Consider the following 19,748-nt stretch of genomic DNA (forward strand, 5'->3'; position numbering starts at 1 on the left):
TTCCCTACAATAAAAGACACATCTTATATCACATACAAAACAACACTGGAGCATACATATATATATATATATATATAAAAGAAGAAGATTGTCAATTGTGTGGTGGTGTAATGGCAGGAGTATTCTACTGTGGGGCACCGGCATTGACGAAAGAGCTAAGGCACTTAGCTCTGGATTTCTCCCACAAGACCTCCACCAAATTCTCTTTCCACAAAGAGAACTTCTAATTCCATTTATTTATTTATTTTAGAAAAAGAAGTGAATAGCTCAACTATTTACATATATCATAGAAGGCTCTGTCACTGAATGACAAAGTTTTCAATTGTTATGTCCCGTATGAACGGTGTATAGAATTCACTGTTACAGAACCAAACAGTTCATTGGTCACAAACATCAAAAGAAACACTCACAAAAAGAGTTGCAAAACCATTTACTGCATAGGAGGGACACAGTTAAAAAATAAATCATAGTTCATGTTGGGATGTACATTCAAACTGAATCATCTCAGAGTTCTTCACGGTATGTATCTCCGGATGCTAACTTCCTCGATGCATTCTTGACATATTCTTGATGGATCCCGAGCACGCCTCCGATGGTCATAACGCCCGGATTCTGGCTATTGAGAAAGGAGAAAGTGGTGGCAAGCTCAAATCCAGAGTTCAAGCAGTAATGGAGGAGACCCTTTGGGAAGAGGAAGACTTCTCCTTTCTTCAGAACCCTCTGGAAGATCTTGTTCTGCGTGTCGATGAATCCAACGAGCACGATTCCTCTGTGCACGAAAAGGATCTCGGAGGATCTCGGATGGGAATGTGGAGGCACCGATCCGTCGATCTCGAGGTCTGTTCGGGCAAGAGACAGTCCCATTGTGTTCAGACCAGGAAACTCTGACGCCGTCAGCATTGTCACGTTCGACTGCAGGAAATTGTCCATGTCTCCTGCCTCTCTCAGCCCCGTGGACTTGAAATCTTGAGCGGTGATCTTGCTCGTGTTCTTGCAAGGGAAGCCGTTGATGAAGACACGTTCTTGTTCCGGGGCTTTCGGGCAAGTGTCCTGCAGGTTGTCTGGATCTGCAGAGACGTCAGCTACGCTGAAAGAGAAGATTACCCAGAAAGCGATCACGAAGAACTTCATCATCGTCGGCTTCTCTCCCTCTTTGCCCAGTTGCCGAAGCTGGTGATGTTTCTGTATGTATATATAAAGAGACAAAATTGGCTTAGAGTTCACTACTGCTTTTTGGACCAAAAAATTGCTTCGAAGAAAGATAAAGTATTCTAACTATTTCTTCATATATATATATATATATACTGATGTTAACGTTACTTATTATGCCCTGATTCCATATTCATTTTTATTACCTGAAAAGGTTCAGTTCCTTGCCATTACAGGAAAGGAAAATGAGCTCCAATGGCGGCTCCTCTGCCGTGGGAATCACATTTAACGGTTCAGTTCTATAAAAACAAACTTTATCAGAACCAATATGCTCAGGACAAAACATATAAATGCCAAAAAAGGAAAAAGAAAACCAATACATAATTTTGCATTGGAAAAAAAAACAAATAAAGATAACGTGAACCGGACAGGCTTGCCCCTAAACCGGAATTTGATATAATGTGCTAAACCTCATTCGCTCCTTCGAAATTGATCGCCGTCTCTTGCGTCAATTTTCGCCGGTGGGCTCTTCGCTTTCGGGCTTTCCTCTTCTTCTTCTCCGGCTTTATCTTGACTCAGGTAGGGTTTTTTGAATCCTTTTCTGCAATTTCGACGGTTACTTTCTGTTTCTTTTCTCCTGGGATTTCTAGGAGTTACAAATTCGAGTACTTGGGTTTATGCCGATTTTCCGTAAATGTTTGATCTTTTGTATTTTTCAGGAACCATTTTTGTCTCTTCCCGTAAATGTTTGAAGCTTCCCTTGCGGTTGGCTCTTCTGTGATAGAATGGCTCGTCTCAGAAACGTAAGTGAAAAACTGCTTCTTGTTTCGGCCTCAGTCCGAAATCTGTTCTTTTTCCGGTGAAAATTTTGGTCTGGCATCCATTGTTACTTGGAGTATCGCTTGTTCAGAAGTTTCCTTCGTTTGCTGCTTAACACTTGACTGATAAAGAAGAATACGAAGAAGAAGGTCTCTGTGAAGCCTATTGCGAAGAAAAACCAACCAATAGTTGACCATGTCACCGGGGACAAGATTCCAAAGAGTTTTGTGTTTTCGAGAGGGAAATTGCCCGGTTCCATGAAGCAACTGCAGATGGATTTGAGGAAACCATGCTCCCGTTCACTGCTCTCAACCTCAAGCTCTAGAATTTGCCCTTTGCATAAGTTTGTTAATTGGGAAAATTCCTTGCTCAGACTAATTTCTGCAATTCTCGATCTTTATAGTTTATAGTGTGTACCCTAGAGGCCTTGCCTTCACAAGAAAGCCTTTGTAAGGTCCGCTGGGAATTTGAAGATATTGAACTCGATACTTCATTGGTAACCAGTTGTAGGAAAACTGTACATGAATGCTTTCTTCTAGATATGAACAGTTAGTGCTGCATGTATGCAGCCAAAGCCCCATTGGCATTGTGAGACATCATGTGTAGGGGACTTTGGTTTTGCTTTTATAGTGATGTACATGGTTATATTTGCCTCGAGAAATATCGCATCTCCTCGTTGATTATAATGTGGTGGTTTGTTTCGTGGAATATACTTGGTTCAAGCTAGCAAAGTTGGAGGACAATTGATTTAGCTCGAGATTGCTGATGTAATCTCATTCTTTTTTCCCCCTGACTTTTGCAGGAGAAGAAGCGGAACAATCTGAAGGACTTTTTAAATATTGCAGGTCCAATGGGTGTGACCCATTTCCTTATACTGTCTAAAACAGAGTCCGCTCCGTATCTAAGAGTAGCAAGGACACCACAGGGCCCAACTCTCACTTTCAGTATTCATGAATATGCATTGGCATCTGATGTAGCTCAGTCTCAGTTGCGGCCGAGATGCCCTCAAGATTTTTTCAAGAATCCTCCTCTGGTGATTTAGATCTGTCTCTCCTCTTGTGTGTTGTGTATAAATTTTGTAGTCTTGTAAGCAAGCTAATTTCGGTTGCTATGTCTTAATGCTCTTTTAATTGTCAGATTGTCCTCTCGGGTTTTGGTGGTGGAGAACAGCATCTGAAGCTCACAACCATTATGTTTCAGAACATATTCCCATCCATAGATGTTAACACTGTAAGTTGGGGTCGGGGAAGGACATGATATGATATTCACATTAATCAAATTGTGTAAAAGTTATTCCTCCCTTGTAATGCTATTTTTGGATGTGAATGTCAGGTCAAACTCTCTTCATGCCAGAGAATAGTACTACTGAACTACAACAAAGAGACAAAACTTATCGATTTCAGACATTATTCCATAAGACTTCAACCTGTGGGAGTGTCTCGAAGGATCAGAAAACCATCAAGTCCCAGATCTCAGGAACTTGCAGGATGTCAGTGACTTTGTCACAAAGTCAGGATCTTTCTTCTCACTAGCATTTGTCTGATCTCTTTCCATCGTTCTTTGTGTTTGATATCCATCAGCTGTGGTTTGGTAAGAACTGGGTATGGATCAGAGAGCGAAGCAGATGAAGAAGCGGCGGCAGTGATGCTAAATAGTGACATGGGCAGAGTCAACCGAGCGTCAACGAAAAGCGCTGTGAAACTGCAGGAGATTGGACCCAGAATGACTCTGCAACTCACCAAGGTCGAGGAAGGGTTGTGTTCTGGAGGAGCTATATTTAGCGAATTCGGTATGTTCAGTTCAACCCCTTGCCTAACCTTTGCACCTAATCTCTAATGAATGACCCTCCATATGTGGAATCACTATCTGTTTGTTCAGGGAATGTGAATGACAAGAAGCCAGAGGAAGAAGAAGAAGAAGATGCTGAGGATGAGGAAGTGTTATAGAGGTCAGAAACGAGGATATGTCAAATTTTGTTTACGTTGACATTAGCAATTACATACCTCATCATGGACTATTTTTTTTTCTTCTTCTGAAAATAGACCCCATATTTTTATAATTATCAGAACAGCCCCTATATGCAAGCCCCCTCTCATCCAAAACTTGTTTTGATTAATTTTGTGTTAAGAATGGGATTCAATCTCTATAATACTAAAATGGGTATTAACGAATTCAAGAAAATATTAAATAAATCTATTAAAATAAAAATATCGTTTTAAATATTGTGTTTGTGGCACGATCACATGGGAGGTTTTAAGGTTGTCTAAACGTGACGAATTGTGTGATCCACGAGATATAATTATATGGAAGACTTTTTTCCCCATAAGCGTTAAATCATTTAATAAAATAATGTCATTGTAATTACGTGTGATTTTGTTCGTTTCTTTACATAATTACTCTCGGCCTAATTAATACGTCTCCTAATAAATCCAAGCCCATTAAATGCTATAAATTTTCTTACTAATGGAACAAAAATAAAGATAACTTATCAAATAAACATGGATCATTCCATGACCTAATGATGTTACATCCTCATCTACAACTTTGATTTTTGGCTATGTGATATATGCCTTTTTTTATCTATAAATTATTTACTGACACACAAAAATAAAAGGTTGAATATAACTTAAAATATCTAAATTCCAAATAATTTGTCTTTTCGTACACTTTATTCCTAAATTTAGATCATCATTACGATATAGGGTTGATTTCAATATCATAAAAGTGGATCAAAATTTATTACTTAACGTTTTGGTCGGTTAAAAATACGTGAGTTTATAAATTAATTGCACCAAGAATAGGCCGTACATTAATAGAAAATCTATTTTTTTCTTTTGGGTTTTTAAAATTTTTATTGTTCGAAATTCTTTTATTTCACACTTACTAATTATTTATTATGTTTTAAAGGAAATAGCAACATGGAGGACCTTTATGCAAAATTAGATAACTATAGGGCTTGATATCTGATTTACCAGTTTAACTCAGTGTGAAACAGACAAACCTATTTTCTACAAAACAATATCTAAACTATAGAATGGCAAATCATGTAATATCTTTGAATCCCAGGGGCAGATACACATAGCTCATATCTCCCCATTCGCTCTCTCTTGTTTATATTTCTTCGCCTTCTTGTGCACCGTCTCCGAGCTCTCTACATCTTGAGATCCGCCGTATTCTTCTCTGTCCCACAATTTCTCTCTCTTTGTCCTTCTCTTGTTCAATCTCAGATTGAACCAGAGAGAGAACAAGAGATATTTTTTCCTTTTTGTTCGTTCCCAGATCTAGTAATTTACGAATAATCCAGGTATGTTCATCGGAATCATCGAGGAATTTTTGTAGATCTATCCGTTTATTGATCCGATTCTGGTCCGGGTTTCGCGTATTTCGATCTTACGTTGAATTTGCTTGCGTTGTTACGTTGGAAACGTTATTTTGATTGGCTCGATCTAACTCCGGTGTCGATCGAGGCTAACATACGATTTCTGGTTATATTGAGGATCAATTATGCTACTTCTCCGCCGATGCATGTGGTTTTTTTTTTGGGGTGATTCTCATGTTTTTCTGATAATTCGATTGCAAATCCGCGTACCGATCCACGGAATTGGGAAGCTTTCTGTCCGTACTTTTGATCATCTGACCAGGCAAAATCGAATTCTGATGAAATGGGTACCAATGCACCATGTTGAAAAGCAAGCAAACTTGAGTAATCTTACTTCCCCGCGTCGGTGATTTGTGGTGCAGATCTTAGCCAGTCATCATGGCGTCTGTGGCTGCGACTGAGAACAAGTGGCTCAGAGGGAGAGTGAAGGCTGTGACCTCTGGGGACTGCTTGGTGGTCACGGCTTTGAGCCACAACAAGCCCGGCCCTCCACCGGAAAAGACCATCACTTTATCTTCTCTCATCGCTCCTAAGCTGGTAAGCTTAATCAAGTCATTCTACTTCCGCAATTATGAAGTATTTTGTTTTGAGGTTTTGGGAGGGGCATCCTATTTATGTTCAGCTAGCAATAGCAATAACTGCTGTTATTACCTGCTTCGGACCATATTTTGGTCTTCTATTTTTTACCATATCTAAAAACCATTAGGGGAATTTCATGATTTATGTCAGAATGAGCTTCCTTATCGTTTGACTTCTTATTTTTTCAGGCTCGCAGGGGAGGTTTAGATGAACCTTTTGCATGGGAAAGCAAGGAGTTTCTGAGGAAACTTTGCATAGGAAAGGTGCTAAGTAAAAAAAAAAATAGACTTTTGATCCTTATGGCAATAGGTGGACGCTTGTTCTTTATCTGGATGATATGTTTCTTGAGCAGGAGGTTGTATTCAAAGTTGATTACAAAGTGGAAGCTATTGCTGGTAGAGAATTTGGCTCTGTTTTCCTTGGCAATGAAAATGTTGCCATGCTTGTTGTTACTGCTGGCTGGGCAAAGGTTAAATGTTGTCAATTCCCCTACATTCTGAAATCTAAGTTTTAATGGTCGTAACACTATTTTCTGATTTGGTTGAGGATTGGCTGTGTAATGACAGGTCAGGGAGCCAGGCCAGCAAAATCAGGATAAGGTCAGTCCTTACATTGCGGAATTGCTACGGCTTGAAGAGCAGGCCAAGCAAGAAGGGCTTGGCCGTTGGAGCAAGGTTGTTTTTCGTCTCTTTTTCTTCTAGGTTCCATCAGTTGAAGCACAAATTTATTCATCTTTATTTGTTGCACATTTGCTGGGACTCAGGAGTCTTAGTGAACCATTGCAGTCTAATCTTCTTGTAGTGGCTGAGAAAAGTAAATGTTATAGAAGAAATTTAAATGTTTATTTCTCAGAGTTCGCTTAAGATTTATGAGTATCTTCCACTTGTTTGGACTTGAAATATTGTGAATTCCTCTGTTTGCTTTCCTGATGAATTTTATGTCATTTCAGATTCCTGGTGCCGGTGAGGCATCTATCAGAAATCTTCCTCCTTCTGCCATCGGGGATGCTGGTAACTTTGATGCGATGGGCCTTTTAGCTGCAAACAAAGGAAAGCCCATGGAGGGTATTGTTGAGCAAGTCCGTGATGGCAGCATGGTTCGAGTCTATCTTCTTCCAGACTTTCAGTTTGTGCAAGTATTTGTTGCTGGAGTTCAGGTACGAAATGTCTGTTCCCTGTTTATACCGTCAGAGGTTGGCACTTCAATATTTTTGTCAAACTGCTTCCGAAATTTAAGATTGCCTTATATTTTGCTCTTTGAATAGGCTCCATCAATGGGAAGGAGACCTGCAGCCGATAGTTTTATTGAGACAGATGTTGCCTCATCTGAGCCGAATGGAGATGTTTCTACGGAACTGCGTGGTCCTCTAACGACAGCCCAGAGACTTGCTGCCTCTGCAGCATCATCGGTTGAGTCTTCTCCTGATCCATTTGCAACGGAAGCCAAGTACTTTACTGAGCTTCGTGTTCTGAGTAGAGACGTAAGGAAATTTCACAACAAATTGGGTTATGTGTTAAGTATATTTTACAAATAGATGAATGTGAGGTGGTTTCTGCAGGTTCGCATTGTTTTGGAAGGCGTTGACAAGTTCAACAATCTGATTGGTTCCGTTCATTACTCTGATGGAGAAACAGTGACGGACTTGGGTTTGGAGCTTGTTGAGAATGTATGTGCTCAACTGGCTTTTGTTTTACACATCAATACTAACAAATTGAACTAATCGAGTGATAACACTGCAACTACAATTTAGTAAAAGTTCATAGTTATGTTGGCAGCTTTCCCTATAGTACATCTCAGACGTGAATTTTACTTGCTGGTGAACGTGATCTTTTATCTTCTTGAATAAAAGGAGTGACATGAATTGATATTCATGATGCACAGGGTCTTGCTAAGTATGTTGAATGGAGTGCTAACATGATGGAAGATGAAGCCAAGAAGAAACTGAAAGCTGCAGAGCTTCAAGCCAAGAAAAACCGGTTAAGAATGTGGACCAACTATGTTCCTCCAGCCACAAACTCAAAGGCAATTCATGACCAGAACTTTACTGGAAAGGTAATGCCTCCAAGTCTAAGGACTTTGGGAAATATATGCCCTTCTTCAACACCTCTTACTATTCTTTTTAAACATGTTCTTAGCTTTTTATCTAACTAGCTTTTACATTTTTTCAGGTAGTAGAGATTGTAAGTGGGGACTGTGTTGTTGTTGCCGATGATTCTATTCCGTACGGGAGCCCATTGGCAGAACGCCGAGTCTGTCTTTCGAGTATCAGGTGTCCTAAAATGGGTAATCCACGAAGAGATGAAAAGCCAGCCCCTTACGCTCGAGAAGCTAGGGAATTTCTGAGACAAAGGCTCATTGGCAAACAAGTAATTCTTCTTTCCTCAATGCCAATTCATAAACTTATGCTGAACTAGTGTCAGCAATGCATGAACTGAATTTTTCTCCTTCCCCAGGTGGTTGTTCAAATGGAATACTCAAGGAAGGTCAGCCCAGCAGATGGTGGTCCTACTACTTCTGGGTCTGGCGATTCTAGGGTCATGGATTTTGGCTCGGTGTTCCTTCCCTCTCTTTCGAAGGGTGATGCTGATGAAACTCCAGCGCCTGCTGCAGCTGCTGCTAGTGGCCAGCAGCCAGGGGCGAATATTGCGGAGCTTGTTGTTGCCCGTGGTTTTGGAACTGTGGTTAGGCACCGAGATTTTGAGGAAAGGTCTAACTACTATGATACTCTTCTGGCTGCTGAGTCCCGTGCTATTTCTGGGAAGAAAGGAATCCATTCTGCAAGGGATTCTCCAGTCATGCACATCACAGATCTTACAACGGTTAGATACACACACACACACCCTGTACTGCGGTTTTTTTATTCTATTTCTATGATTTAATTGTTGAATGATATCATCTCAGGCCTCAGCCAAGAAGGCTAGGGATTTCTTGCCATTCCTGCACCGAAGCAGGAGAATCCCTGCCGTTGTGGAATACGTTCTCAGTGGACATCGGTTTAAGCTTCTGATTCCAAAGGAAACATGCAGCATTGCCTTTTCATTCTCTGGTGTCAGATGTCCTGGTCGTGGCGAACCTTATTCAGACGAAGCAATTGCTTTAATGAGACGAAGGATTATGCAGAGAGATGTTGAGGTAAACAGAACACGATTATTAATGTCTGAGATGTATCTCATTTTTCTTTTTCTACCATGCGGGCTTTACATGTTATCGTATAATACACAGATTGAGGTTGAAACTGTGGATAGAACGGGTACTTTCTTGGGATCATTGTGGGAGTCTCGGACCAATGTGGCAACGGTTCTTCTCGAAGCTGGCCTAGCGAAGATGCAGACCAGCTTCGGTGCAGACAGGATCCCTGAGGCTCATCTTCTCGAACAGGCTGAACGATCTGCTAAAAGCCAGAAACTGAAGGTGAGGAGTAGTAGTTACTAGTTAGTAAGTGTCTTCCTAAGAAAATGCTTTTCTTCAAATCCTAAATGTCAACTTCCTGATCTTTCACAGATTTGGGAAAACTATGTTGAAGGAGAAGTAGTCTCAAATGGTTCTACCACAGAAACCAAGCAGAAGGAAACATTGAAGGTGCACTAACTAATCATAAAATTCTCAGTTGGGTTTTAGTTTACATAGTAAACCCGACCTTTTTTTTTAATTTAAACCCGGTTTTCCTTTCTCTGCAGATTGTTGTTACAGAAGTACTTGGAGGTGGTAAATTCTATGTACAATCAGTTGGTGATCAGAAAGTAACTTCGATTCAGCACCAACTTGCTTCTTTGAATCTCAAAGATGCACCTGTTATTGGGGCTTTCAACCCAAAGAAAGGTGACATTGTCCTTGCACAGTTCAGCCTTGACAAATCCTGGAACCGGGCGATGGTAATTCAAACTTCCAATCATCCTCCGCTTTATTTCGTAATGCTTTCTCCTTCTTCGGTGAATCGCTTAGCATTTTTTGTATATTTTTTCTTGTGGTAAGATTGTAAATGGACCTCGAGGAGCAGTTCAGTCCCCGGATGACAAATTCGAAGTGTTCTACATCGACTACGGGAACCAGGAGATGGTTCCATACAGCGCAATACGCCCAGTGGATCCTTCAGTATCCTCTGCCCCAGGTCTTGCACAGCTCTGCAGACTCGCGTATGTAAAGGTCCCGGGCCTGGAAGAGGACTTTGGCCCGGAAGCAGCCGAGTATCTGAGCAATGTGACACTGGGCAGTGGCAGAGAGTTCAGGGCAATCGTAGAGGAAAGGGACACATCCGGTGGCAAAGTCAAGGGCCAAGGAACTGGAACTGAACTTGCCATCACACTTGTCGCTGTTGACGATGAGCTCTCAGTCAATGCTGCCGTACTTCAGGTCCGTCACTCATCCTTCTCCGATTCTCTTTTCCATGACTCTGTGTCGAGGGTTAATTAATTGTGTGGGGATATTTCGTGGTGTGTCGAGCAGGAAGGGCTTGCGAGGATGGAGAAGCGCAAGAAATGGGAGCCCAAAGACAAATTGGCGGCTCTGGACAGTCTGGAGAAGTTCCAAGAGGAAGCTCGCACCTCTAGGACCGGAATCTGGCAGTACGGTGATATCCAATCGGACGACGAGGATACCGGTCCTGTCAGAAAGCCAGGTGGCGGCGGTGGTCGCCGGTAAGCTCTGTGCCGGAGTGAGAAAAAGAAAAGGTAACTTATGGTAGGAAACCATAACAAGTGATGGGTGGAAAGTGTGATCCTTGAGGTGGGAGGGATCAGCATTTGCCTCTCTCTCGGTCCCACCATGTTTTTGTTTGCATGAAACCTTTGTAACGTTTTAGTTTTTTTTATTTATTTTATTTTTGTTTTTTTATTAGGACACAGTTTCTTGGATCTTATTTTTATTTCTTTCCCCTTCTTCCGAGGACAGAAGAGAAGAGAGTGGTAATAAGGTGCAGGTAACAACGCCTACGGTTATTTTTCAATTTTAGTTCGAACTCTATTTACTTTTTCTTCCAATTTATTTTATTTACTCGTCATCCTTTCTTTTTTTGGATTATTTGTTTTTATAAATTATTGGGCTTGCGTAAGATTTGGGTATCATATGGCTTAAAACAGAATTCGATGTGAAACACTCGGAGGCCCATAAGAGACCTAAACCAATGAACATGGTACATGGTAAATGGGCTGAGTGCGATGTATAATTTGGGCCCAAAATGTATTTGTTCATGGCCCACAGCTCAAATCCTACCCAGGGAGACGACTACTTACCTCTGACTTTCCTTCCCTGAATCACTAATTTACAAGTCATCTTAAACCCTTCTTTCTGACATCGTCGTCGTCCCTCTGATTCTGGTTCGTCGTCACCGTTATCCATTCCCTTTCTTCTTATTAACCAACCGTGAGATTTTTCTCTGTATCCGATCCTGGAGGGGGAGAGAGAGGCGCAAACGATTAGGTGACACCGAGAGAGCGCGTGCTGCCATGCAGAGAGAGCGTTCACATTTCTTGCGACACACGCCACCAGAACCAGCGTTACATTCCTCCTCTGTATTCTGAATTTATACAGAGATTTTCTCTCTCTCTCTAACAGTGTCAACGAAATGGATGTTTGTGATCAGAGATTCATACTTTGGGCTGCGAATTTCATCAACTTGTGATCATCTGAGGGAAAGAAAACGAATCCACAATGGCTCTTACGATCCCATCTGAATATGAATCTAAAAAAACCGGAAAACAACGAACTCCTCTCTTCATCTCTCCTCAAAAGGCCAAACCCCTTCGCATCTCAAAATCATCGCCATCTTTCCTCACTAACCCTCACGTCTCGGTTGCCTCTTCCGCGGGGCTGCTGCTTCTTCCTTTGGCTTTTCCTCGGCCTTCTCCTTCTTCTTTGGGGTCTCTGCTACTTCGGGTTTCTTCTTCTTTTCTACTTTCGCCTACGAAATATACACACCATCATCGAATGGAGTCCAAAGGGTTTCTCTTTGGTTTCCATGCATCAAGGATCTTTGTTTTAAGTTTTCTTACCTTTTTACCACCGAAGATGAGCTTGAATAAGAGCGAGAGGATCACGACCACGACGGAGACAAGGACACCGACGGTTATGTTCGGTTGCTGCTCGGCTTTCGCGATGAATTCCTATGATGTAATAAGATTTCCAGATTTTTCAGTAACGGTTCTTGACAGAGGCGAGGTGATCAAATCCGCAGGGATTAAGAGAGGGAAACCAACTTACAATGATCTTGTCCTTGTGGTCACCGAGGGACGGAATTTCTGCAACCCTGTACAACAGGTCGAACACCTTCTTCTGCAACGATATGAGGATAAACATTGATTATGCATTACTCCATGGGGACAAAAAAAGAAATGTGTGTTCCTGCACAAAAAGTTAACTTACCTGGTAGCTCTTGAGACCATGGAGTCCACCGGCATCTTCTTCCTCGGCCTTTTGCTTCTCTTTCTCGACATCGAACTTGGGTTTCCATCCCGTCTGTCTGTATGTCTCAGCAACCTTCTCGTCCTTGGCAATCAAGATGTTGTCGAACAGGACGCCGTCTTGCATTGTCCATATCTCTATACCAATGGCTGCAATGGGCTCAAAGTCCGGCCTGTCAAGCTCGAAGTAGTTCGGGTTAGGAATCTCCCTCGGTTTCCAGATTCCCTTGTAGGCTGGGTTATCGATGAAAGGGGCACTCCACTTGCCCTTGTATTCAGGGTTCCTCTTCATCGGCCTCTTCCATTCCCCGCAACCAGGAGCTGCCTCACACTTCGGGTTAGTGATCTTAGGAGCTTCCCACTCCCCGTCTTCCTCATCATCCCAGTCTTCAGGCTTGGTTGCCTCAGGATCATCGATCTCTTCCGGCTCATCGTCCAGCCACCCCTCAGGTTTCTCAGCTTCCTCGTCCTCGATCTCCATAGGAGCATCCTCATCCCAGTCATCCGGCTTCACGGCATCGGGATCGGGAATCTTGGCTCTCTCATCCCAATCTTCTGGCTTCTTGTCTTCTGGGTCAGGGATGGTTTTGGGAGGGATCAAAGGAGGGTCAAAGTCTTCAGCAGACAGCAAGTTGGCCTTTTTCTTCTCCTCTCCATCGACCAAAACTCTGACCTCGTTGTCGGGAGTCAAAATGACAGTGTAGACATGGGAAAGCTTGTCGAATGGGACAGAGGGAGGGAACTTAAGATGGTGTTCCACGTATTCACCGCTCTTGGGATTCTTGTGCTTGAGGATGAAATGCACCTTGTTTGTAACCCCGCACTTGTCGGGTCCGAACATGATGGAGTACGGAGATTCGTTATCGAACCCCTGAGGCGTCCATCCGGCTTCTTGAGGACGGAGATATTTCAGGTAAGCGCCTCCACACTCCAGCCCTTCCTGGAAACGAGCCTCGTACTGAAGAACGACGGTTCCGTCCTTGAGGTTCAGTGGCTTATCCAGCTCTTTGACGATTCCGTACTTCCTGGCCTTCTCACTCACCAGAAGCCCATAATCATCATGCCCCTCGCTCTTCCCATGCTTCCAGACACCTGAACGCAAGAATTTTCGAAACTGTCAGCAATCTTCCATTAAAAAGACAAGAAAATATCAAATGATAATACTTAAAACATTTCCTATCCAGCTCCATTATAGAAAGGTGAGAGATGGAAAAGTTTAACCTTCACGTTAAGTTATTCACCAACAAAGCCAAGAGATTTCATACAAACAACAAAGCCAAGATGCTCAGACTACAGAATCGGTCATACATCTGATAGAACTGAAAAGATCATGTCGCCTGCAGAAGCCACTCTCGAACGCAACATCATGGATAACGAGAGACCATAAATGATCAATTCAAGCTTCCATTACTACAAGACAAACATCGTTGTCTACATCCAGTCATCACATCGTTCAGGTAGTACCAACGAGATCCCACTAGAAAACTTAAATGAATCTGTATCCGATGACATAACCTAATTGTTCCCCGCATTTTCATTTACACTGTGGAAAATGCTCAGACAATAGTGACGCCCAATAGAAACAACGACGAACAGTACAGATAAAATCGAAATGGAAAAAAAAAAACTCCCGACATGATTGGTATGGTAAGAAGATCAATCATTACCTTGGTATTCCCCTTTCTCCGAAACGACCCAGCGGCCATCGAACGACTCGTCGAACGGTTCGTAAAAGACCTGATCCATGGCAAACATCAGAACACGGAATCTAAACAAATCAAAGGAATCCTAATGCGATTCACACCAACGGCAATGTCATTACCGTCTGATCGTCACAGAAGCAAAGTTTCTGAAACGAAACGAAGGCTACGAGAAGCAGCAGCGCGAACGTAAGCTTCCTTCCTCTCATCCTCGACGAAAACAACGATCTCAGGATACAACTCCCAAATAAATAAAAAACAGAACCTGTGTTTCTTCATCCTCTTCTTCCAGATGCTTAAATACTGGTTTGGCCGGAGACCAGTCCGAAATTGTCGCCCTCGGTGTTCCCACCAATGAAAACGGGCGCCACGCGGCGATAACCAATCACAATTCGCCACGTCATCTATAACACAGGTATAATACGTGCCGCGTCGTGGTGCACCTTCACACTAAATCTGGATTATGGGCCTTGGCCCATAACGGAATTTGACGTTGGGCCCACAAATGTTTTAACAAATTCTTTGCTCGAGGAAAAAGCAAAACCGGTAACGCAGCGACATATTCATATACACAAAAACGACCATCTAATTATACGCGTTTATATACACAGAAAGGATTATGTCTCTAATTATACGCGTTCATATACGCAAAAAGGAAAATTATACGCATCCATATACACAAAAACCCGGCCATTTAAACTACGAAACGACCCTTCAAATGATCAGTGACCAGCGGCTGCCGGAATTTTCGGATCGACACCGACGTCCTTAAGCGTAACGGCACGAGGCTTATGCGCGAACTGATCCTTCCTGGTAGGATCCGACATGACATCTTGCTTGTCGAATTCCTGCACGTGCGCTATTTTCCTGAACCACGACTTGTCCGCCAACCGGCTCGCCTCGTCCACGATCTTGTCGGGATCCTCGACCTCGGGAAGTGTCTCTCGTGTCTTCTTGCTGATGCGGACACCTGGGTTGTCCCTAAGGTGCAGAGACGCTGTGTACAGACCGAACGAGACCGACAACGCTATCATGCCTAAGGACACGTAGACCGGAACATAGTCTCCCTTCCCGGCAGCGGGCCGCTGGTTGAACTCAGTCGCCGGAGCGTAGGCCTTCGATTTCGGCGCGGTCGAGGTTGTGTACGCTCTCAGTCTCTGAGCCATGCTTTTCAATGTACCCTTACAATACAACGCAAACAATCAACGACAAGTGAGTACGAATACCGACCGGGAGATGGAGAAAACGACACCGTGTCATAGGGCCGGTGGTTTACCGTTGCTCGAGCCGCCATGGCTGTTGTTCTTGCGAAGAAACGTGCAAAATCTGAGGAGCCTTGAGATTCTTTAAGACTCGTCTGGTGAATTTGGGTGATTTGCTTGGATGATTGATTCAGGGACTGGATTCTGCAACTGCGTATATAAGAGTGACGACGGAAAATTCTGGAGTTGGGAAGGGAGCTGTGGAAAGTTAAAGTACACGTGTAAACAGATGAGTGCATGCAAACATGATTGTGGAAGTCTCTTGAAGCAACACGTCAAATCGGGTTCTAAGTATTAATTTAGAACTCACTACAGAAGCAGCTGAGTAAGCTGTATATATATATATATACATATACATATCAAATATATAATATATTATTGCATATGATTATAAAAATATCAAAACTTGGTTCACCTAATAGATAAAAATGGTTGCTTTATGTGCAAGTAGCGTCAAAGTTGCCACTTTTTTCAATCCAAGAACAAGAGACATACATACCTAGGAAGCCTCGAACTGGTGATGTCTGATCCTTTTCTTAACCAAAGTAAATCCCTCGCCGGTCTGAGATTTGCTGGTCATTCCCTGCAACAAAATTCAACAAACAAACCTATCCAACACGACCAAACTACACCCTGTATTCTTCTTCACCTTCTTATCTTCGTCCATAGATTCCCTAACCCTAATCACATCCTCCCACCTCTCTGCATTTGCATACATCTCTGCCATCACCTTATACACCCCTCCATCCTCTGGCTTCAACGCTTTCACTCTCTCTGCCGCCTTTTCTGCAACCTCAATATTTCCATGGATTCTACATCCTCCCAACAAACCGCTCCACACGTATACTTTCTCACGAGTTCCACCATTGTTAGGCATCTCCTTTATCAACTCTGTGGCTTCTTCAATCAAACCAGCTCGTCCAAGCACATCTGCCATACACCCATAATGTTTCAGCTCTCTAGCAACACCATACACTGATTCCATTTCATTGAAAAGCTTCTTGGCATCGTCAACTAGACACCCATGGCTGCAACCCACAAGAACACCCAAGAAGCTGACCGCATCGGGTTTGATTCCCGAGCTAACCATCTTAAAGAAGTAATCTAATGTTAACTCGCCACTGCCGTGCATCGCAAGACCTGTGATCATTGCATTCCACGTGAATAAAGTTTTATCTGAACTCGAACTGAAAATCCCCATTGCTATATCGATGAACCCACATTTTGCATAGAAGTCCACCAACGCAGTAGCTAAAAACGAATCTACAAATATTCTGTTGTTTCTTATATAATCGTGAATCGCCATGCCTTTTTCCAAGCTTCCCGACTGTGCGCATGCCGAAAGAACTGAAACAATCGCGACATTGTCAGGTTCCAGACCCGAAGCAATCATGGCATTGAAGAGTTGAATTGCCTCTCTAAATCGATTCATCTGTGCATACCCGGAAATGAGACTATTCCAAGAAACCAAATCACGAAAAGGCATGGAATCAAATAACTCTCGTGCACGTACAACCTCACGAGCCTTAACGAGCCCATCGATGAGCACGTTGTAAGTGACAACATCTCTGTGGGGACTTATGTCGAACACTTTGACTGCGTCACTCATCTGTCTCACCGATGAGTAAGCCCGGATCAGAGAATTCAGCGTGAACAAATCAGACATAAGCCCGAATCTCAAAGCTTGACAATGAAGCGTCTCAGCTAATGCACGGCTACCGTTCTGGGCACAAACCTTGAAGGCGAAAGGGAAGGTGTGGAAGTCAGGAGGAACAGAACTACGCCGCATCTGGGCAAAGAAGCAGAGAGCGGACAGTGGCGATCCATGGAGTGAATGAATTCTGATGATCGTGTTGAAGCAAAACGTTGATGGGTTTGTGATGAACCTGAAAACCCAAGTCGCGTATCTCATAACCAGACCCGGCGAAGACACCGTCAAATTCAAGCTCGGTGAGATAGACGTAATGGCGAAGAGGATTTTGGTCAAAACAGGAAAGTTAGGGTTCAAATCATGCGAGATTTGGCCGGAAGTGATGATTTGGGCATGAGATTGATGCAGCTGTTTCAAGGTTTTACACAGTTTCAGGAGATTTTCGACGGATGGTTTGAGATTTAGACGATTATGAATTACCATTCCTGGCACAAATTAACCGATACTTGATAGTCTTTCTTCCAATGTATATATTCTCACACCCAAGATTACATGACATAATCTGATAGATTAATCACTTGCGCTAATTTCACGCTTTACGTCATGCAGTTTGGGGTTTAAAAGTAATTTGAAGTATTTGGGATAAAACTATGATATCTCAGAAGTTAAAGGACATTTTGTGTAAATGTTTAAAAACCGTCCAAAGATCCAACGGCTGATGATGCATCTCCTATACGTCATCGTCGTAGATCGATCGACACAACGAGAGCCGGCGGAGGAGGACGGCGATGACGAACAAGGAGAAAGCGCGAGAGAGGAGAGAGAAGAGGTTGCAGGAGATCTCTCTCCTTCGCACACTTCCATATTCCGACCAGCAGAGGTATCATCAATCTCATCGATTGTTTAATTTCGGGATCAATCGCGGTTTCTTCTGCCAGAATCTCGTGTTCAGTGTGCTTGTTGTTAGTTGGATCGTCGTCGTTTCCCTTTGAATGTTTTTGGGCACTATCCACTTTCCGATTGCAACAATCGGAGACTGGAGCCGGTCTGAATTAATCTCTGGGTTTTCGGAAGAAATGTTCATTGTTTTGCCCTTGTATGGATTAAAAAATTGGAATTTGAAGATGCGGCAAAGCATATCGTCTTCTTCGTTCTTCGTTTTTTTTATGAATTGAACTGCTTTATCTATCTTCCCCTACTGGTGTAAGTCGTTCTTCTAAGATGATTTCAACAATTTTGATGAGCTAACTTGTCTGTTTGTGTTCCTGTCATTCTCAAGCAGACAACATGCACGGCTATATGTTCCATAGATGGGATTTGATTCGTTTGGACATAAATGAATACTGGGTTCCTCTTCAAATGACTATGTTTTTGGTCTCATCTTTGTACATTCTGGTTGTGTTCCTCCTCAATTGTGTAACGTTCAATACTTGTAGATGGTGGTCTTCTGAAAACATAGCAGTGGTGACTGGTGCAAACAGAGGGATAGGTTTTGAAATCGCGAGACAGCTCGCAGGACAGGGACTGACGGTTGTTCTTACAGCCAGAAATGCAGAAACTGGCCTTGAAGCTGCTAAAGTCTTGCAGAACGAGTGTCTGAAGGTGGAATTCCATCAGTTAGATGTCACTGACTCCTCGTCCATCAGAGAGTTTGGACAGTGGATTAAAGAAACATTCGGAGGGTTGGATGTTCTTGTAAGAAGAAAACATTCCTCGGGATTCTTTTTTGTTTACTTGAACTGTTATTCGATGTGACTTGTATATGTTGCAGGTAAATAATGCGGGAGTTAACTACAATCTTGGATCAGATAATTCCGTCGAGTTTGCCCAGACCGTCGTGGCTACTAACTACTACGGGACTAAAAACATGACCGAAGCTATGATACCACTGATGAGACTGTCCCGTCAAGGTACTCGTATCGTGAATGTGAGCTCTCGGCTGGGTAGACTCAATGGACGTCGAAACGTACGTAAACTCTCTCTATGTCTTATTACTACAAGCTTCATATCCCGTTTCGTGATCATATTAGCTTGATGCAGAGAATAGCGAATTCAGCGTTAAGAGAAGCTCTGGCAAATCCCGACACGCTGACAGAGGAACTCATAGATGACACTGTCTCGTCATTCCTCAACCAAGTCGAAGATGGAACGTGGGAATCAGGCGGGTGGCCGCAAACGTTTACGGACTATTCCGTGTCGAAGCTTGCGGTCAATGCCTACACGAGAGTAAAGGCAAAGGAACTGTCTGAAAGGCCCGAAGGCGAGAAGGTATACGTCAGTTGTTTCTGTCCGGGCTGGGTGAAAACGGCGATGACGGGCTATGAGGGAAATATGTCGGCTGAAGATGCAGCAGACACGGGAGTTTGGCTTGCCTTGTTGCTTTCCGACCATGCAGTGACCGGAAAATTCTTTGCTGAGAGACGTGAGATTAACTTCTGATGTTTTCAAGCTTTGCAAAATGAAACAACCTCACTGTGCCTTGTTTTTTTATTGGTGTCGCTTATTTCTTTATGCGTTGGTCCTCAAAATACAAAATTTTTCATAACCAGGATGTGTATCAAAAAAAAATTCTTACGTTATTGTCTCTATATAATTCATTTTAAAAAAAAAATCTTATAATCAATATAAAATTTTAATAAATTTAAACTTTTAGATCATCTGTCAACAACCGACCTTAGCTCAGTTGGTAGAGCGGAGGACTGTAGTCGATGCAGATGATCCTTAGGTCGCTGGTTCGAATCCGGCAGGTCGGAAGTTATTTTTGTTAAGGGACCATCTCTTAGATTTTTTTTTTTTTTTTTTTTTTTTGGCTAT

At 42.8% G+C, this 19,748-nt stretch overlaps 8 protein-coding genes and 1 non-coding gene across 11 annotated transcripts in view; 5 read left to right on the forward strand and 4 right to left on the reverse strand.

The window, feature by feature from the left end:
* LOC104801706 (respiratory burst oxidase homolog protein A) overlaps positions 1–245 on the forward strand; it is a 4,308-nt gene extending 4,063 nt beyond the window's left edge. Inside the window, exon 12 of one of the 2 annotated variants that reach the window (XM_010525038.1) lies at positions 118–245. In XM_010525038.1, the coding sequence (XP_010523340.1) occupies positions 118–227 (110 nt within the window). In that variant the 3' untranslated portion in view covers positions 228–245. The remainder of the gene's footprint in view (positions 1–117) is intronic. The other variant, XM_010525047.1, reaches the window with a different exon arrangement.
* Position 246: 1 nt separating this feature from the next.
* LOC104801718 (germin-like protein subfamily 3 member 4) lies at positions 247–1,231 on the reverse strand. The gene has a single exon (XM_010525059.2). The coding sequence runs from the start codon at positions 1,132–1,134 to the stop codon at positions 505–507; it is 630 nt and encodes a 209-aa protein (XP_010523361.1). The 5' UTR covers positions 1,135–1,231; the 3' UTR covers positions 247–504.
* A 387-nt stretch (positions 1,232–1,618) lies between these two features.
* LOC104801723 (peter Pan-like protein) lies at positions 1,619–4,030 on the forward strand. 2 transcript variants are annotated; one of them, XM_019200755.1, is made up of 7 exons: positions 1,619–1,728; positions 1,869–1,952; positions 2,771–3,001; positions 3,106–3,198; positions 3,301–3,457; positions 3,549–3,757; positions 3,847–4,030. In XM_019200755.1, exons 2-6 carry the CDS (start codon positions 1,935–1,937, stop codon positions 3,560–3,562), a joined length of 513 nt encoding a protein of 170 aa, XP_019056300.1. In that variant the 5' UTR covers positions 1,619–1,728; positions 1,869–1,934; the 3' UTR covers positions 3,563–3,757; positions 3,847–4,030. The 2 variants fall into 2 exon arrangements, with proteins under 2 accessions (XP_019056300.1, XP_019056301.1); XM_019200756.1 differs by lacking the exon at positions 1,619–1,728 and having other exon boundaries at positions 1,866–1,952; positions 2,060–3,001.
* Positions 4,031–5,105: 1,075 nt separating this feature from the next.
* LOC104801730 (staphylococcal nuclease domain-containing protein 1-like) lies at positions 5,106–10,922 on the forward strand. Its single transcript, XM_010525070.2, has 17 exons — positions 5,106–5,272; positions 5,710–5,884; positions 6,115–6,189; positions 6,279–6,395; positions 6,493–6,600; positions 6,876–7,082; positions 7,191–7,406; positions 7,485–7,592; positions 7,808–7,978; positions 8,095–8,292; positions 8,380–8,745; positions 8,828–9,058; positions 9,149–9,337; positions 9,428–9,505; positions 9,604–9,798; positions 9,899–10,276; positions 10,370–10,922. The coding sequence occupies exons 2-17, from the start codon at positions 5,726–5,728 to the stop codon at positions 10,562–10,564; spliced, it is 2,991 nt and encodes a 996-aa protein (XP_010523372.1). The 5' UTR covers positions 5,106–5,272; positions 5,710–5,725; the 3' UTR covers positions 10,565–10,922.
* A 589-nt stretch (positions 10,923–11,511) lies between these two features.
* On the reverse strand, positions 11,512–14,299 carry LOC104801740 (calnexin homolog 1-like). Its single transcript, XM_010525083.2, has 6 exons — positions 14,144–14,299; positions 13,989–14,058; positions 12,284–13,413; positions 12,122–12,193; positions 11,914–12,024; positions 11,512–11,822 (listed from the first exon to the last, which is right to left on the reverse strand). The coding sequence occupies exons 1-6, from the start codon at positions 14,228–14,230 to the stop codon at positions 11,697–11,699; spliced, it is 1,596 nt and encodes a 531-aa protein (XP_010523385.1). The 5' UTR covers positions 14,231–14,299; the 3' UTR covers positions 11,512–11,696.
* Positions 14,300–14,568: 269 nt separating this feature from the next.
* LOC104801745 lies at positions 14,569–15,386 on the reverse strand. Its single transcript, XM_010525090.1, has 2 exons — positions 15,298–15,386; positions 14,569–15,202 (listed from the first exon to the last, which is right to left on the reverse strand). The coding sequence occupies exons 1-2, from the start codon at positions 15,313–15,315 to the stop codon at positions 14,744–14,746; spliced, it is 477 nt and encodes a 158-aa protein (XP_010523392.1). The 5' UTR covers positions 15,316–15,386; the 3' UTR covers positions 14,569–14,743.
* A 468-nt stretch (positions 15,387–15,854) lies between these two features.
* Positions 15,855–17,445, reverse strand: LOC104801754 (pentatricopeptide repeat-containing protein At5g61800). Its single transcript, XM_010525099.2, has one exon. The coding sequence runs from the start codon at positions 17,415–17,417 to the stop codon at positions 15,879–15,881; it is 1,539 nt and encodes a 512-aa protein (XP_010523401.1). The 5' UTR covers positions 17,418–17,445; the 3' UTR covers positions 15,855–15,878.
* Positions 17,446–17,661: 216 nt separating this feature from the next.
* On the forward strand, positions 17,662–19,445 carry LOC104801760 ((+)-neomenthol dehydrogenase). Its single transcript, XM_010525108.1, has 4 exons — positions 17,662–17,814; positions 18,371–18,629; positions 18,706–18,900; positions 18,975–19,445. The coding sequence occupies exons 1-4, from the start codon at positions 17,723–17,725 to the stop codon at positions 19,371–19,373; spliced, it is 945 nt and encodes a 314-aa protein (XP_010523410.1). The 5' UTR covers positions 17,662–17,722; the 3' UTR covers positions 19,374–19,445.
* Positions 19,446–19,602: 157 nt separating this feature from the next.
* TRNAY-GUA lies at positions 19,603–19,687 on the forward strand. The gene is given in 2 exon segments: positions 19,603–19,639; positions 19,652–19,687. It is a non-coding gene; the product is annotated as a tRNA-Tyr (tRNA).
* The last annotated feature ends 61 nt before the right edge of the window (positions 19,688–19,748 follow it).

This window comes from Tarenaya hassleriana, unplaced genomic scaffold (assembly GCF_000463585.1).
Source record: "Tarenaya hassleriana unplaced genomic scaffold, ASM46358v1 Cleome10, whole genome shotgun sequence".
NCBI lineage: Eukaryota > Viridiplantae > Streptophyta > Magnoliopsida > Brassicales > Cleomaceae > Tarenaya > Tarenaya hassleriana.